Genomic DNA, 16,570 nt, shown 5'->3' on the forward strand with positions numbered 1-16,570 from the left:
GTAAGGAGGACACAGACTCTGAGGTGTCGGTGCTTCCGGGGCCCTTGTGGGCAGTGAGGCTGCAAAGGAAGTGACAGTGTGAGACAGGATAGCAGCCTCTCCACCCCTTCTGGCCCTCGGCTGAGTTGTTCTAAACCCCCTCTGCATCTTCCTGTGTTGTGAGCTAGAGCCCTTCTGTGCACAGGGCCTGGCAGATAAGTTTAAAGCCCCATCTGCCCTTGTGGTTTTTCACACTCCGAGTCAGGGAGCTTCGGGGCCCCCTGGGGGGGTGGCCAGGCCAGTGCAGGGGGGGGGGCGGGGGCAGTGGGTATTGAGGGCCCAGGGGGCTCTCTCGGTGCTCAGCTCTGGCCCTGGAAAGTCACTTTCCTTTTCTGAAAGAAAACAATACAAAACAAAACAAAAGGCCACAGGGAAGGATCTCTAAGATTCTTTCCCACTTAGTCATTTTGAGGTAAATGAAATATCTATCAGTGCTATAGGCTCTGACAAAATTATACTTAATTTTTAAAATTTTTTGAGATTTTTTGAATTACACTTGATTTTGGGCCACTGATTAAGTCATTTATTTTTCTGATTTCCTTCAGAGAAACCTGTGTGGTGGTGGTTTTGTAATATATGTACATGGCACAAAATTCAAATGTTACAAGAGGATATAAAGTAACAAGTGCCCCTCCCACCCGCCCACCAATTCCCCTTCTGGGAAGCAACCACCATTAAATAGCTTCTTGTGTACTCTGAGATATAATCAGTTAACCTGCTTACAGATGAATGTACACAGATGGTAGTTCACTCTACATGCTGTTTCCATCTTATTTTTTACCACTTAAAATGTCCTTTAAAGCCTTCCTTATTGTTCGGTAAAAGGTTGTTACCTCCTTTCCTCTGCTGCATAAATTCTGTGGTTTGGATGTGCCATGATTCATGGAGCTAGCCTCCTGCTGATAAATACTGTGTTGTGTCTGGCCTTGCCTCAGTGGGTGACTTTGAACATACAGGGACACACGTGTGAGTAAATCTGTAGGATGAATTCTGCTGGTTTAAAGGTGTGTGTCCATTTCCAACTCCGATGCCCTCACCCCAGTGTTCTCCTTGAGGGCGCACTCATTCATCCTCCGGGGATGGAGTGTGGAGCCTGCCCATTGCCTCGCTCCTTTTCCGGTGGTTGCCTGTCTGATCAGTGGAAATGCAATCTTGCTGTTTTAATTCGTATTTTATCAGGAGTAAACCTGAATATCTTTTCATGTGATAAAGAGCCATGTATAGTTCCTTTTCTGTGACTTGCTTTATCCTTTCAAGTCATTTGCTCATTTTTCTGCTTGGTTTTGAGCCACAACAGTTTTAATTTTTAAAGTATCTGGTCCAGATAGACGATAAAGGAGAATGCTCTCTCCTATCTCTCTCGCTGTCTCTTTTTCTGGAAGGTAGTGTATTTTGACATTGCTGTTAATGTTCATCTGATTCTATTTCATAATGGATGGAATTATCAAGTACAGTAGAAAAGATTATATTTGAAATTTAGGTAGTTATTAGTATCTACTCATGAGGTAGCTTGAAATTTGCATAAGATAATTAGAGAATTCCCTGCTTGTAAAAATTCATAGATATAATTCTCCATTTCCACAGTTGGTTAACTACAATATGTAGAATACTAGGCAGCAGTTAAAAAGAATGAAATGAAGCTACTGACACAGAGGTTCTTCAGAGTATATTGTTGAGGGGGGAAAAGAGCAAAAAAATTTATATAGTATGATATCCTTTATGTCTAATAAATCAGAGAAGACACCAACTGCCTATTTCCTCTGAGTGTGTAAATGCATGTTTAAGTCTGCAGATAAAGGCCCTGAAGAGGGCCATCCCAACAGCATGCTCTCTGGGGAGGGGACTAAAACTGGGCTGGGGCGTCCTCCAAGAGCACATAGGCCTTACATGTACGTTATTTTCACTGGAATGATTAACTCATCCATTTGTTTAATTTAAAAATAATGTTTTGAAATCTCTGGGGGATAACAGGTGGATTTGCTCAGTGCAAACTGGACTCTGAAAGGCAGTTTAAACCAGATTTAGGCAGCCACCTGGAGCTCTGGGAGAACACCTGGGCCTTGTGGGTCCACCTGCCGGCTGATCTAAGTTTTGGCTTCTCAGATTCTGACAGGCGAAGATTGGAATGCTGTGATGTATGATGGCATTATGGCGTACGGGGGCCCATCATCTTCAGGAATGATCGTCTGCATCTACTTCATTATCCTCTTCATTTGTGGGAACTGTATCCTTCAAGCTGACCAGGGCTGTGTTGTTGTCCCTGTCGTGTTTTGTTGCTCCCTCTCCGGATCTCCCCATCGGGGTGGTAGCAGCTGTTGTGATGGGGAGGTGGGTGCCCTTACCTTTTCAGTCAGCTCTCCTTCACAGTTGCTGGGAGAGCATAGTGGAGGCAGAGTCCCAGTTAGGCTCTGAGGAGTGACAGCAGGCGTGGGCAAGGATCCTGAGACAGGGCAGGGACTGCCTCTGCGGTGTGGTCGCCCAGCCTGGTGTCATAGCACCTGTACAGGTCCCATGGGGATAGCTTAGGGTGAAGCCAGGTGGCTCTCCATGCCATCATCCTTGGGAGGCTGGGGCATATTTATGTCTTTGTAGGGACCCACCTTCAGTGGATGGACCTAAGTGCCCCTGAACCTAATTTTGCTTTGCTGATCTGCACATTTTTGAAAGTCGAATATCCATTGGCTTGTTGCTGTATTATGCAGTGGAACTTTTCTTCAACTTGTTTATTCCTTTTCACTGCCAAGAAGTACTCTCTAATCCTGGACTTCTGGAAACTCAGATCTCTCTTTATCTTGGTTAGAACTTTTATAACCCATAACCATTGCTTGTGTCTGCTGTATCTCTCTGTCCTCCCTGCCTAGCCCAAGACCTGGCACACGGAGCCCCTCAATAAATGTTTGGTGGAAGAGCTATTATACAGACACATGAATACCACCTCAGACTTGTGGAGGCCCTGTTTAAAAAATAGTCTAGCATCTCAAAGGTGGTTTGAAAGTTGGAATATAATTCATTCATGTTTCTGTCCCCTTAAAGACATGAACAGATTAGTCAAGTGTGGAATCCCCTGGGAGCTGTCTCATCATCGGTCCCTTGTGAGGTTATGTTTGTTTACAGCAACCCACCTGAGGTTTCAGGTTGCACAGGGCCCATGGGGCAGTGCAGTGGTGCTCCTCTCCTGTCTCAGGGCCTGGGCTCCCGCACACACAGGTCTGGGCCTCAGCCCCAGAGAAGCATTAGTCAGAGAAGGGAGTCATCTCCACTCTGTCCTCTGATCCCTCTGCTTCCTGAAAATGGACTTAACTGCTGGTGAATAAGAAACAGGCATCTTCTGATTTGGGAACCGTGTTCAGAAATTTTTTTTTCAGTCATTCATGGAAACCACACATACAACACTGTTGTAAAAGCCTAAAACCTTACAACTTGCTCAAATGCTTAACTTTTCACTATTTGAAAACATACAATTCAACCACAGCAGTCAAAGACTTCACCACAGTGGGCCTATTCAGAAGAATGGCCCGGCACCAGTGGGCAGGCCCGCTGCAGCCGGTGCGTACGGTGCACACGCACGGTGTGTGCACACTCTGAAGGCTGTTTTATGTGAGAAAGGCTGAGACTGCTTTGAGTGATGGGATCATCATTTACATAATGTGTAGCCTTTAAGGGGTCTATTTTAGAAAACATGCCCCAAATAAACATGTTGTAGGTGGATGAGTGTGTTTTAAAAGAAACAAAATGCACAAAGAGAAAATGCAAAACGCATTGAAAACTCCATGTTTATGTTGTAGATTGTCTTTTGCTATGTGCAAGCACACATAGATTTTCATGGATTTTAACAAATCTTAATTTTGCTTCTTTCCAGACTGTCTTCCACAGTTTTCTAGGTTTTTTTTGTTTGTTTGTTTGTTTGTTTGTTTAAGAAAACAGGTATCTGGTCCTCTGGCTTTGCCAGATGAATATAGCACTAGGGAACACTCAGTCACGTCATCAGCCTCACAGAATGTGGGGAGGTGCTGGGGGTGATGTTGCTGTTGCTGACCATGCTTTAAGCAGGTGTTATGCCCTTAAAATGTCCCAATTAGATATCCTACTGAATGTCTTCTTGGCCATTGCTGTAGACAATTTGGCTGATGCTGAAAGTCTGAATACTGCTCAGAAAGAGGAAGCTGAAGAAAAGGAAAGGAAGAAGATTGCCAGGTAACCCCACTTTCAGCTAAGGTGTTTGCTGAGGGGGCTGCCCGGGGAGCCAGCTGCAGGTGAGGCCTGGCAGAGCCTCAAAGACCCCGCAGCAGCTGCAGCCCTCTGTTGCTGCTTGGTGGTGACCGTGGGTGGCCACGTGGGGCTGACCCAAAAGGATGGAATCTGGGGCAGAACCCAGTCCCTTGGCTCTCATTGCAGAGCTAAGAGTGGGAGTCACCCACCCCCATGCTTAAAGAGTCACTGCAGTTAATTTTGGCATCATAAAATAAATGATGCATTCAATGCTGATTAGCTTTTGGATGAAAATTTTAATAAGATGATCCATGTAATAAACCAGTGCACTGAATGAACAGAAGCTGCAATGTGGGTTGTGCTATGTTCTTGCTGTTCAGGTTGTTTCCAATTAAATTCTGTCCTTTATCAGGCCACTCTTGATTCAGAATCCTGATTAGCAATTTTATTCACAGAAATATAGTTACTTGGTTTCTTGTGTCCTGTTCTCTACTCTGCAGAAAAGAAAGCCTGGAAAATAAAAAGAACAACAAGCCGGAAGTCAATCAGATAGCCAACAGTGACAACAAGGTGTGTGATCCGAAACACTGCTCCCCTTTTCATTTCAGGTGATTCTGTTGCTGTCACCAAAAAGCACCCTTTCTGCATGAAGGTGTCCGGTGTGTTGTTTCAGGGTGTGGCTGTGGTGTGCTGTTCTCGCTGCCTTCCCTGGGGTTCTGAGTGAATTCAGGCACTTAGCTGGTTGTTAGCCACTATTTTACCAGAGAACCACTATGTTAAATATTTGACTGGTCTGATCACTTACTTGTCCCTTACTGGACTTGTGTGGTCAGACCTGGCCTAGGTTAGTGTCTTCTCAGGATTTGAATCAAGAATTGTTAATAGATATCTGTCTCCAGAGGAGATTGCAGGGTCAGGGTCTGTGTGCTCAGGGTTATACTATCAAACTTCATCCCGTGTATAGCAGCTCTGAATTTTTCATTCATTTTTGGTTGTTTGTTCACTGAGTCAGTAAACACTTGTTGTGTGGTTACCACGTGTCAGATACTGGGGACTGAGAGTGAACCAGACCAGCAAGGCCCCTGCCTGTGTGGAGCTCTCTGTCTAGAAGTGAGGCAGCAGCCTTCAGTGCGTGGCAGTGCTGGGTGCTGGACTGTGGCTGGGAGGGGTCAGACCAGTGTGCTCTTCATCTGCCCTCAGACCTCCGTCTCCCGCAGAGCCGCCGTGTGGGGCACCTGCTGCCCCTGCACACTCACTCACGTACCGTGCACATGTGGAAGAGAGTTCCTCTGCCCCGTGCTGAGTGGCAGGGCTGAGTCCTCACCACGGCCCTCTAACATGCATTGTAGTCAGAATCCCCCCTCCTCCCAAGAACTCTGTGTCATCCTAGGTTACAATTGATGACTACCGAGAAGAGGATGAGGACAAGGACCCCTACCCACCTTGCGATGTGCCAGGTATGGTGGCGGGGCTGGAGACAGGCTCTCAGCTCACGAGTGACGTGGCTTTGCCACTACTCTGTGTTCAGTGGCTGAGTCTGTGGCTGGCCAGCCTAGCTGGCGCACATTCTGGGTGGGCTGCTGAGGTCACTGAGTCCAGTCACCTGCTTTTTCTCTTGGTCACAGGCAGCTTACGTAATCCAAATTCCAGGTGGTGGGAGAAAGTGTAGGTGGATCAGGAAAAGGCCAGCCTTTGCTGGGAAATCTCTCTAGGAGGCAACCAGTTATAACTACTCATCTGACATTTTCACATTTGACCGGTGCCTTTGTTGGCTGATATAGAGGGACTGTGGGGCCTGGGGGACTGATCATGTGTGGCTCAAAGCCCCACACAGTGTTTCAGACTGAAGCTGAACAAGGAGGTTACTAGGGACACAGCAGGGTGTCTGGGGATGGCAATGAGAATCCCAGTGCTGCCCCTTTTTTTTTTCCAACTGTGTTCAGATCTTCATCTGCTGGGGACCTCATTCCCACAACTACACACACTCACCATACAAGCAAGATTCTCAGTCCTCTGCCTCCCTACCACATAGTCCCTATTCTAAAAGGTTTTGATTCATGTAAGCTGATAGATGTTGTTAAAGTAAGTGTAAGCTAAATTTTCTTGTGAAATTGAGAATAATTAAAACCCAAATGCAGCCTTTGTGTCATGCCTATAAAAAAATGTCTCATTTAAAGTAGATGAAGAGGAAGAGGAAGAGGAGGAGGAGGATGAGCCTGAGGTTCCCGCTGGCCCCCGTCCTCGCAGAATCTCGGAGTTGAACATGAAAGAGAAAATCGTGCCCATTCCTGAAGGAAGTGCTTTCTTCATTCTTAGCAAGACCAACCCGTAAATACCCCCATTCTATTCCCTTCACTGCTGTGTCTCACCTCTGACCATACACTGCGTGATGACGGCGAGGGATGGGGCAGCCCCCTTCTGCACCTAACATCAGAGGACACCCCACCCCTTCCGGCCCTAACACCTCCTCTGCCACAGCCTTGCCCTTGTCCTCTGCTCATCTCTTCCTAGCCTTTCTGTCCTGGATGTAGGGGCTGCGGGGGTGTGGCTAGGTTCTGGGAAGAGCCCATTCCAGATTCCCCTCCCCTTAGCCTCTGCCCTGGGGTCAGCAGTGGCGAAGTAGCTGCTGCTCCATGAGAGCCCATGGCTCTGGGGTTCCATGTGCGGTCACCAGTGAAGTGTTTCCCATCCAGAGGACCTTTTCTTCACAAGTGGGTCTTCTGCTAAGATGATTTGAGGGGACTGACTTCTGCCCGGCATCTTCATCCTGAGATGTATTATAGTTGATCGCTTTTCCCTGTTGAGTCTTATGGCAATAAATAATATGCTCAATGATATTTTATAGGTTGAGCTAGTCAATTCAGCTTGATGATATCCTGCTTAAAATAGCATTTCTCATGTTAAAATGATAAGGTGCTCACCAGGAGCATGGCAATTACTCTCAAGTACTGCAAAGGGAACACACTTATTTACTAGCTGGTTTCTAGGTTTTAAATCATCTGGGGTAGAGTGAAATGCCAGAGGGAATAAATAACTCCTGGAGGAGAGGTTTCTAGAATTGCAGAAGTAGTTCTTGGCTGTCAGAAAGGAACTCTATGATTCAAGGCCCCAGGGAGGCACAGGTGGGAAGCAAGGCAACCTGTGGTCCTTAGAGACTTGAGGATTTAGTGGTAGTTTGTGCAGGTCATCACTGTTGAGAATTCGGGAGTCCCTTAAAAAAATACAGCTGATGTTACTGACACCTACAGCTCACTGTGTCTACTGTATCGAATGAATGGATCAATGTCCCCCTGGAGTGTGAGCACTCCTGCCCTCAGCTCTGGGAGGCCTTCCCCAGACTCAGTTGCTCTCAGCTTGCAAGCCTTCTCGGGGGCACACCCCAGCCTTAAGCAGCCCCAAAAGGGAGGATTTGAAGCAAGGAGTCACTTTCCTTTAAAGCTGACTCCAGTTTTGAAACTGAAAAAGATCTTTTTAAAGGAAAACCTATATGTATTCTATAGGCCCCCCCCAAAAAAAATCTTTGAAAGCTAAAGTCAAATATTGAGGTTAAGGGTAGTCAGGCACTAAGTAGCCCCCAGGACATCAGGGGTGGCAGGAGAGGGGTCTGATGGCCCACAGAGCCATCCTGAGGGCCAGCCTGGGGGTGCTCACAGTACCACAGGACTCTACACATGGTATGGTGAGTCCTTGTGAGATCTTGTGTGATGGGGTACCTCTTCACTTTCTCAGGAGTGTTCATTATGGGTCAACTCCAAAAAATTAATAGTGATACGGTGCTGTGACTCAATCTCCACATAACAGAACATTAGCCAAGCCTCCCTTCCTGCAGTTGTATTTCGTAAGCCCAGCTGCAGTACAGGAAAGGGATAGCTCCCATGCTTTGTGAGCAGCTGCAATGAGGAGCTCTGACCTCAGTCTCCTTCCCAGGTTGGGAAAGAAATGTCACAGTCAGCTCTGGGTTGGAAATCTGCCCCTGGTCCTTATTAAGGAAGTTCTCTCACATGCTTAAGCCTCCGTTTCCTCTCCTTTAAATGGGTGATAATCCCCGCACTTATAGACACAATGAATGGTGTCTGCGGCACTCCCACACTGAGCTGTGGCACCGAGGGCCCTCAGGATCTGCCGTCCAGTAGTTTCGAGGGGCTGATGGACAGGTCTTACTGGTTTTCTGGGTGGGGCCTGGGCAGCACAGTGATAGCTGTCCTCGGCTGGACCTGTCCCAGCATGCTGTGGGTGCTGCCTGGGGCTGTGTCCATGCGCTGGTGTCCCCCACAGGATCCGTGTGGGCTGCCACAAGCTCATCAACCACCACATCTTCACCAACCTCATCCTCGTCTTCATCATGCTGAGCAGCGCGTCCCTCGCCGCTGAGGACCCCATCCGCAGCCACTCCTTCCGGAACATTGTAAGCCACCGAGTGAGGACAGCAGGGTGGGGCTCCCTTGGGGTAAGAACTGGCCTCTTGTCATCCAGGCAGGGCCTCCAGCAGCCCAAGAGGCTAACAGCTAGAGCAGGCATCTCATTCACCAGTAGGCGTTTTATGTTCTAAGTACCAGTGGGGTTTTGTTTCATTGGGACAAACCTTCCATGAATCATGTATTTTAAACTTCATTTTAAATACTCGGCAGTAACTTTTGTGTATTCAGGGACCTTACGTCTCTTCCTCCTCCTCCCTTGCTGCTAACATTTTGGTCCCTCTTTTCTCCCCTGGTCAAATTCTGATCCATACTTATGTTGAGATTTCTGCCTAGTGGAAGCACCCAGCAGGACAGAAAGTAAAACTGAAACCAGGTATGATTTATGCCCAGGAGCTCTTACTTAGGCTGGATAGGAAGACTTCTATATGGATGGAAATTTGCAAAGCTACCTGATTCTACTGCTAGGAAAATACAAGTTAGGGAGTTGATGGGCTGTAGAGTTGAGTGGTTCCTCGGAGAGGAAGAACTATGGTGGGGCAGGAAGTGATTTAATGAAGAAAATGAGTAGAGGGTTAAGTTTTCCATTAATCAGTTTCACAATGTAGGGTAGCACCCTTGCATGGCATCCATGCTGGACAGAATGCTACTCAGACTGGTTCTTGCCTGAGAAGTTACATCTCAGCAGGTCAGCTGATCCAGCACTGAGAACAGTCCCAAAGTGAGACAGCTTTGGAAGACCAGTAGCCAGTTCCCTCTCGGCCCTGACACTGTAGCGTAGTACTGAGAAACCTTCCCAGGAAAGGGCAGCCCACCAGTGTGTGAGGCTATCAGGTGTTGCTGCTTTGCCTGGGTTGTGCCTCTGTCGCCTCTTGAGATTTTAGAGATTTAAGACAAGTCACCAAATCAGTGCCCCAGGATTTCGGTTGTGACAACCCAACCCTTGTGCTGTGTCTTTCCATTTCCAGGCTCTTGGCTTGAAGCTTGGCAAACCCAACCTATCAGACTGATAGAACACACACTCAGACACGAAGATAAAGAACATTCCTCCAAGGCACATGTTGGGGAGATGTAAAGATGAAGGCCATGAGCCTGTCTTAATCTCTGCATTCAAATGGAACAAAGACCTGGGTGTCACTGAGTCCCATCATAAAAATGAGACACAAGGCAAAAATATAATCACATAACAGATGAGGTCAAGAGCTAGTCTAGAACACAGATTGCCAAAGAGTTAACTTATATTGGACCCTTAAGTTCTTATTTTTTATTGTAATTACTTCCCCATTAATTTATTCTCCTGCTGCTCTTCCCAAGAATGTTATTACTGTTTTTAAATAGGTGTACATATGTGTATGTGTATTGCTTTTAAAATTCTACAATTTTTTTTTTATTGTGGTAGGAACACTTAATGTGAAATCTATTCTTTCAACAAATATTTAAGTGTGCAACCCACTATTCATAGTGATGGGCACTATGTTGTACAGTAGATCCCCAGAACCCGGTCATCTTGTATGACTGAAATTTTGCAGCCATTAACAACTCCTCATTTCCCCCTCCCCCAGCCCTGGCCACCTCCATTCCACTTTCTAGCTATGGGTTTTTGACTGTTTTAGGGATCTCATGTAATTGCAACCTTGCAATATTTTTTTAACCTTATCTGAGTTATTAGTGAGAAAGAGAATGGAGGCTGAGTAACTCTAAGAGCATTGACCCTAGCACCAGGCTGAGCTGTTGGCTTTTGGGCAGCAGTGTCTTTCTTGGCCACCCAGGTACTTTCAACAGGAACAGTCCTGCTGTGACCATGGAGGAAATGAGGAGGGGCCAGAGGCCTGTAGTGTACTGGCAGTGCTTTGCATTGCGTGGCCAGAAACACAGATACACAGACAAGTTCCAGCAAAATCTACCAATTGAAAAATGAAAGCAGTCTGGATAATGAATACTCTCTGAAAATAGAACTTAAACTTAAGCTGAGGAGAGCTAGCCTTTGAAGCAGAGAGCTTCATCTTATTGTAACAGAGCATAAAAAAGACTCCTCTGGTGTGGACACCATACTTAAACATCAGGGCCTGTGGCTCTTGACCAGCAGTGCACAGGCCTAGCTCCTTGCTCAGCAGTGCCACGACTGGCCCTGTGGCCTGAGTAGGCATCCCATAGCCCCTTCCCAGGACCCTCATCTGTTAAATGAAAGGAGTGGACTGGATGATTACCCGAGTCCCTTGCAGCTCTGATCTCTTCAGTTCTTTCAAACCTCAGAGCACAATTGTCATGACAATAAGTAGCCAAGATGCCTTCTTCTGTAGGCAGTCCCAGCTGCTTTCTTTGTGGCTGAGGTTCCCTGTGAGCAGCCATAGTTGCATGGTGGTCAGACTTCTTGCTGGAGCCTACCTGCCCCCGCTCCTGCCCCCATGGCTCTGAGTTAAGGCAGAGACCCCAGAAGGTGCAAGCAGGTCTTGCTTGGTTGGGGAGTACATGGTATTTTCAGGAATACTGACAAAGTAGTTTGGACTGATAATTAAAAAACCAGGTCATCTGTCCTTTGAGTGGGCCCAGTGAGGTTAAAAAAAAAACAGTATTGGGAGAGAGCAGCATTAGATGCAGAGCAAGGTGATAAGTGAAACTCTTCTTGAGGACTTAACTAGCCCCACACATTGGTGTGGGAAGGGTATTTACTCCCTGATTAAATGGGCTGGAATTGAAGGGAACATATGGAAGCTTCTGGCCCACTTAATGGCCCTTATAGCATTATTTACATTTCTCCACAAATCTAAAGCTCAGCTGGATGGCAGCATTTTTCATTCAGCCAAAAATGCAGTTAAAAATGCAAAATGTGTGTAAGACTCTAATTTATCTGGTGCCACAAGTAATTTGTCAGTGTGGTGCTGTGATGAGAAAAGGTTATTAATAAAGCACTTTTAGAAATGAGTCTCTGTCTCAGACATGAGACTGAAGAGCAAGTTAGCATGAGCTGTTAAGGCAGGTAAGTATTTCCAAGTGTTCTACATTGGTCCTGAAGATGAGCTGTCATTGGCCCAGGTGGGGCATTAATGAGCATCTCCACACTTACCTGCGGAGTGGCAGGCCTACCCAGGGAGGGTCCCTGTGTGCATGTGGGAGTCTACCCATGGGTGTATGGCTGTTGTCCATATGCCTTTTTCTCATTTTATTGTTGTACCTTTCAGATACTGGGTTACTTTGACTATGTTTTCACAGCCATCTTTACTATTGAGATCGTGTTAAAGGTAATGGTCTTTTTGTTGATCTTCACATACTCTAATACAGCTGTAGCAATAATAGTTTCAATTCTTCGTTTACTTTCCAGATACTAGGTTATGCAGATTATGTCTTCACTGGTATTTTTGCGTGTGAGATTGTTTTGAAGGTAGCAGGTTCCGCAGCCGTGTGTTTGAGGGGCCTTCTCCTGCATGTGACACAGCAAAGCAGTGTGAAGTGCTTTTGACTGTTTTTATTCTTTGTTGTCTGTGGCCAAGCTTATACTTTTTTTAAACCAAAGAATTTTTTTTTCCTGAAACTTTTCAATTCATTTTTGCTCTTTCTTTTTAAACTTTAATGCATGTAGGAGTTTCTTTGGCTTCATAATAGTGATTAGAAATTATGTTTTGCCCTTTTTTTAATGTCTTCTGAAATATATCAGCTGATAACAGATACATTACAACCTGTGAACTTTCTTCCACTCTTCCTGGCATCAAAATCAGAGGAGAAGCATTTATCCTACGAAGGGAATGGATCTCTTCTTATTTTTTTGATTGAATTATGTTTCAGTGGCGCAAAATAATAGCATTGTTTTCTTCCAACAGCATTTGCAAGATAACTCGGATCTTTTTGTGTTAAGACATTTTATATCTGTTTTAATGAGTGGTCTCACAATCATACAAACAAAAAGCACCTTTTGGACAGGGTGCCCTAATGTACTACCCATGCATGAACTAACAGGTACCATTGCTGCATGCGGTTTGTGGACTGATGGGGAAGGCCACCCTGGGTAAGCTCATGCCTTCTGGACCCAGCTGCCTAGAGAGCCAAGCAGAGAGCCATGCAGAGAGCCAAGCACCACCACATCTGCTAAGTGTTGTGGGTTATGGCAGTACTGGGCAGCTGTCAGAGCTATCCTCTCCTGGTGGGGACAGTCTGGGAAAGGATGACTGTTAACTATGATTTTCTTTCAACCATTTTGAGTTTTTTGTATGTGTATCTCAGAGGGAAAATGTATTTTATGTATATGTTAGACAACTGTGGGACTTGGGCTCTTTACAAAATCTTCTATATAAAATGAAACTTCAATTAACATCACTCATGAATTGGGTCTTTTTTTCCTTTCTATTATTATTACTTGGTAATGAAAACATTCACACAATACCAACTAAACAACCAAATGCTGTCCAAACATTTGTTTAAAATCTAAAAATTTGATTTTCATTTTCCTGCCTTTAGGCCAGTGTATTTGTGACAGTTCTGAGTCAGACCCGTGCAGGTCACTGAGCAGATGCTAACAGTGGTTTCCATGGTGAGAAGCACAGGTGCGGAAGGCACAGGGCGCACGGGGCACAGGGACGCTCACCGGCCTCCGCCGGAGCCCTGGCTGCTTTTCTTTAATTTTAAATATTTTTCCTTCTCTTCCTCAAATTGAATGGGGAAATGTTCTAGTTAGTCTGTTCTATTTTGTCTGTTAACCTGGTTAATTGAGGTTATATTTTACTTTCCACATGTCTTAGTCATTAAATGAACATAGTTACTTTTGGGCTTTGGGGCAAATGAGGTACAGGATTACTTAAAAGAAAACCTATTGTTTTTCAAATTCTGTATATTTGCCTCAGTGACTTAAATCTTCAAAGTCATTCTTTATTTTGAAAGTATTTTGGGGAGTGGAAAATAAGCTAAAACAAGAAGGATTCAGAAAATGGAGATTTGCCAAGAAGCATCTGACATCTGAAATGGAGGTTCCTGGTGGCCTTGAGATTTGGAAGGCTTTTTGGTTATTGGCCTAACACATGAAAGTATCATTTTTGTAGGTCAGAAATAGCTGAGTATTTGCAATTTCATGTGGTCCAAGTTTATTAGTTCTCAGCTCTGCCTCTCCTCTCCTATACTTATGAGTCTTCCCTGCTTTTTAATATTTTTTTAATGTAAACAGTGAATTCTTTGTATTTTGCTGTTTTCACTTGGGGGATATTTCCTCACTAAAATCATTTGCCATGACCAGTGGGCTGCAGGTACACATGGCATGTGACTAGAGCACAAGGAGACTGACTTAGGTGAGATGTGGCAGCTCCCTCGCCACACCTTGCTACAACTACAGTGATGGAGTTGGAAGAGCTGTTTGAAGTTCATGTGTCACTAAAGACCATAGGGATTAGTAAGGGGCCTCCCTGGAAAAATGCCAGTTTCTATGCAGACACAGCCAGCAAGCCCTGGACTCCAGCGCTTTTCCTAGCCCCCTGGGTTGGAACAGTGTAGGCTGCCAGAACCAGCATTTTGTGGGGAAGCCAATTTGTCTGGGCAGCACTTACTGCCTAACAAGTAGGGTCATGTGGACTCTCTCCTGGGATGGGCTCTTTGGACATGCCAATGACTATTCATATTTTAAATTGGTTGTTGCTGTAATACAGTCTAAATTGTTCTCTTCTTTTAAAATGCTCCCCAAATGAGCTGCCCTTTTTCTATTTTTGAACAAATGATTTAGATGTGCAGCCCTTTGGTTTACATTTCTGGCTTCATAATGCACACTTGTTAATAAAGACAGACTTTCCTCAAGGTTTTGTAAAGAGCCCAGGTTTCTTTTCCTCTGGGGAGAAAAAGCAGTAAATTCAGCCATGATTCTGCTTGTAGATGACGACTTTTGGAGCTTTCCTCCACAAAGGAGCCTTCTGCAGGAACTACTTCAATCTGCTGGACATGCTGGTGGTTGGGGTCTCTCTGGTGTCATTTGGGATCCAGTGAGTATTCTAGGGTGTGGATGCACATACACACAGCACTGTTGGGCAGGGTGGTTCACATGAGGAACTGTAGCATGATTCATAAAGCCAGGCATCATTTTGATAATCGTATTTAGTTACCTGGGAAAACTTAATTGGTACCCATGCCAGAAAGCAGTGGGATAATTCATGCTTCATGCACATTGCTAGCTTGGGATTATATTACTCTGTGATATTTGCTTTCAACAGAGAGTGAAAAAAGCCAAGTTCTAATGTAGCTTCCTCCAGGAGCTGGCCCCAGGGCCTTGAGGGCATCCTCTTCTGGGGCCTCAGTTCCTCATCTGTGTGAAAGGGGCAAAGACCACGTGGCCTCTTGGAGCCCTTTCTGCTTGGATAGTGAAGGTTCCCTTGATGTCCAGGATATATGACCCTTTTTATTTTTTTCGTGGCCTCTAAAATTTTCAGCTAGGAAGGGGCTGAGACTACCAGTCAAGGCTGTAGGTCCTTTTTATGGCATTTTGAGATTTCTGGTGGGAAATAGCCCGAGCTGTACCCTACCTGCCTGTGGTAACCAGGGGTCTGGAGCAGAGGCTCCAGTGGGATCACCCAGGGGTGGCCTTGCTTTCCTGCTGCCTTCTAAGTGCTACTTCTTTGTGCTGACCATCAGTATCCCCTAAATGAGAACACACACACACACACACACACACACACACACACACAGCCCTACCTCTGAGCTAAAGGTAAATGGAGAGGCTCTGTTCCTCTCAGAAGATTGAGGATGCCTGCCTGAAGCAGCCCTCTATGGTGGTAGTCCTCCCACCTTCCACTGATGCTCACGGGGAGGGAGCCATGTAGCCACAGCTTGGCAGGACATTCTGATCATTATCTTTGCAACTTTCATAAACTCCTGGCAGCACCTGCCCTCTCCTGCTGCAGGCCTTGCCCACAGCCTCCCGAATGTGCTTGGGCCACATGCAGCCACCTGCCCTGCTAAATGAGCCACACTCTCTCATGCAGGAACTGCCTCCCTGGTGCTCCCTGGGCCTGCCTACAGCCCCTTCCCCCTTTGTCTAGGTAACCCTCACTCTGCCTGAACTCACCTGGATATCACCTCCCTAGGGGCCTTCCCAGACCCCAAGGTGACACTCCCCTGGCTGCCCATCTCTCCCACTAAAGAGTGGACTTCTTGAAGGCCAGTGAAGCCCAGCCCCAAAGCCCTACAGAAGAGCCCCAAAGTTAGAAAACAAAACCAAACAAACTAAACTGAAGCCTAAATGCCAAATACTACCTAGCATTTACATTGAGTGAAAAGAACAAAGCAAATATCCTCAGTCGTGTCTTGGCCGAGGTCGGCTGTGCACCTGCCTCAGGGCCTGTGTGAGTGGGCCTGCCTAGGAGGCACCGTGGGTCGTGGTCATTATCATCCCTGAGCCATGGGGAGAGGTTGGTGCAGCTCCACGTGGGTTCCACCATGTTTTGTCATGGTATTAAAGTGCAGGCCAAGTGTAACGACCTCAGTGTTTTATCCAGCTTTAATAAAGTGCTTTCTTTCCTCCCTCTGTTCTTTTCCTTAGATCCAGTGCCATCTCCGTTGTGAAGATACTCAGGGTCTTAAGGGTTCTGAGGCCACTCAGGGCAATCAACAGAGCAAAAGGACTTAAGGTTTGCTTCTCTCCTCCAGGCTGGGCTTGCTTTGGTGGGGTCAGCTGTAATTACTGACTTTACTGGGCCAGAGCAGGGCTGAGGCCTGATGGATTTTAAAGTGGGTTCTACATTTGTAAAGGACATTTCTGCCCCGTTGAGCTGCCTCTGCCAAGTGCTTGATACCATTTTTAACTATTATTATTTTCTTTACTTTTATTCATTTAAAATACTTTCTCTATGTGATTGCTGTTCATTTATTACTTTTTAAATTATTAGTAGTGTTTACTTTAGTCTTTAAATCTGTTCTCATGCAGGTTGTACAAAAGCCCAGAG

General features: G+C 45.9%; 1 protein-coding gene across 6 annotated transcripts in view; it reads left to right on the plus strand.

Moving 5' to 3' along the window:
• CACNA1D (calcium voltage-gated channel subunit alpha1 D) overlaps positions 1 to 16,570 on the plus strand; it is a 325,060-nt gene that overhangs the window by 242,621 nt on the left and 65,869 nt on the right. For 4 of the 6 annotated variants that reach the window (XM_045832502.1, XM_045832503.1, XM_045832506.1 and 1 more), the window contains exons 16-24: positions 2,143 to 2,263; positions 4,119 to 4,233; positions 4,749 to 4,818; positions 5,639 to 5,705; positions 6,426 to 6,576; positions 8,524 to 8,653; positions 11,843 to 11,902; positions 14,508 to 14,614; positions 16,168 to 16,255. In XM_045832502.1, coding sequence (XP_045688458.1) covers positions 2,143 to 2,263; positions 4,119 to 4,233; positions 4,749 to 4,818; positions 5,639 to 5,705; positions 6,426 to 6,576; positions 8,524 to 8,653; positions 11,843 to 11,902; positions 14,508 to 14,614; positions 16,168 to 16,255 — 909 coding nt within the window. The remainder of the gene's footprint in view (positions 1 to 2,142; positions 2,264 to 4,118; positions 4,234 to 4,748; positions 4,819 to 5,638; positions 5,706 to 6,425; positions 6,577 to 8,523; positions 8,654 to 11,842; positions 11,903 to 14,507; positions 14,615 to 16,167; positions 16,256 to 16,570) is intronic. The other 2 variants (XM_045832505.1, XM_045832504.1) reach the window with 1 other exon arrangement.

This window comes from Phyllostomus hastatus, unplaced genomic scaffold, assembly GCF_019186645.2.
Source record: "Phyllostomus hastatus isolate PE091 unplaced genomic scaffold, TTU_PhHast_1.1 phas_contig_16, whole genome shotgun sequence".
NCBI lineage: Eukaryota > Metazoa > Chordata > Mammalia > Chiroptera > Phyllostomidae > Phyllostomus > Phyllostomus hastatus.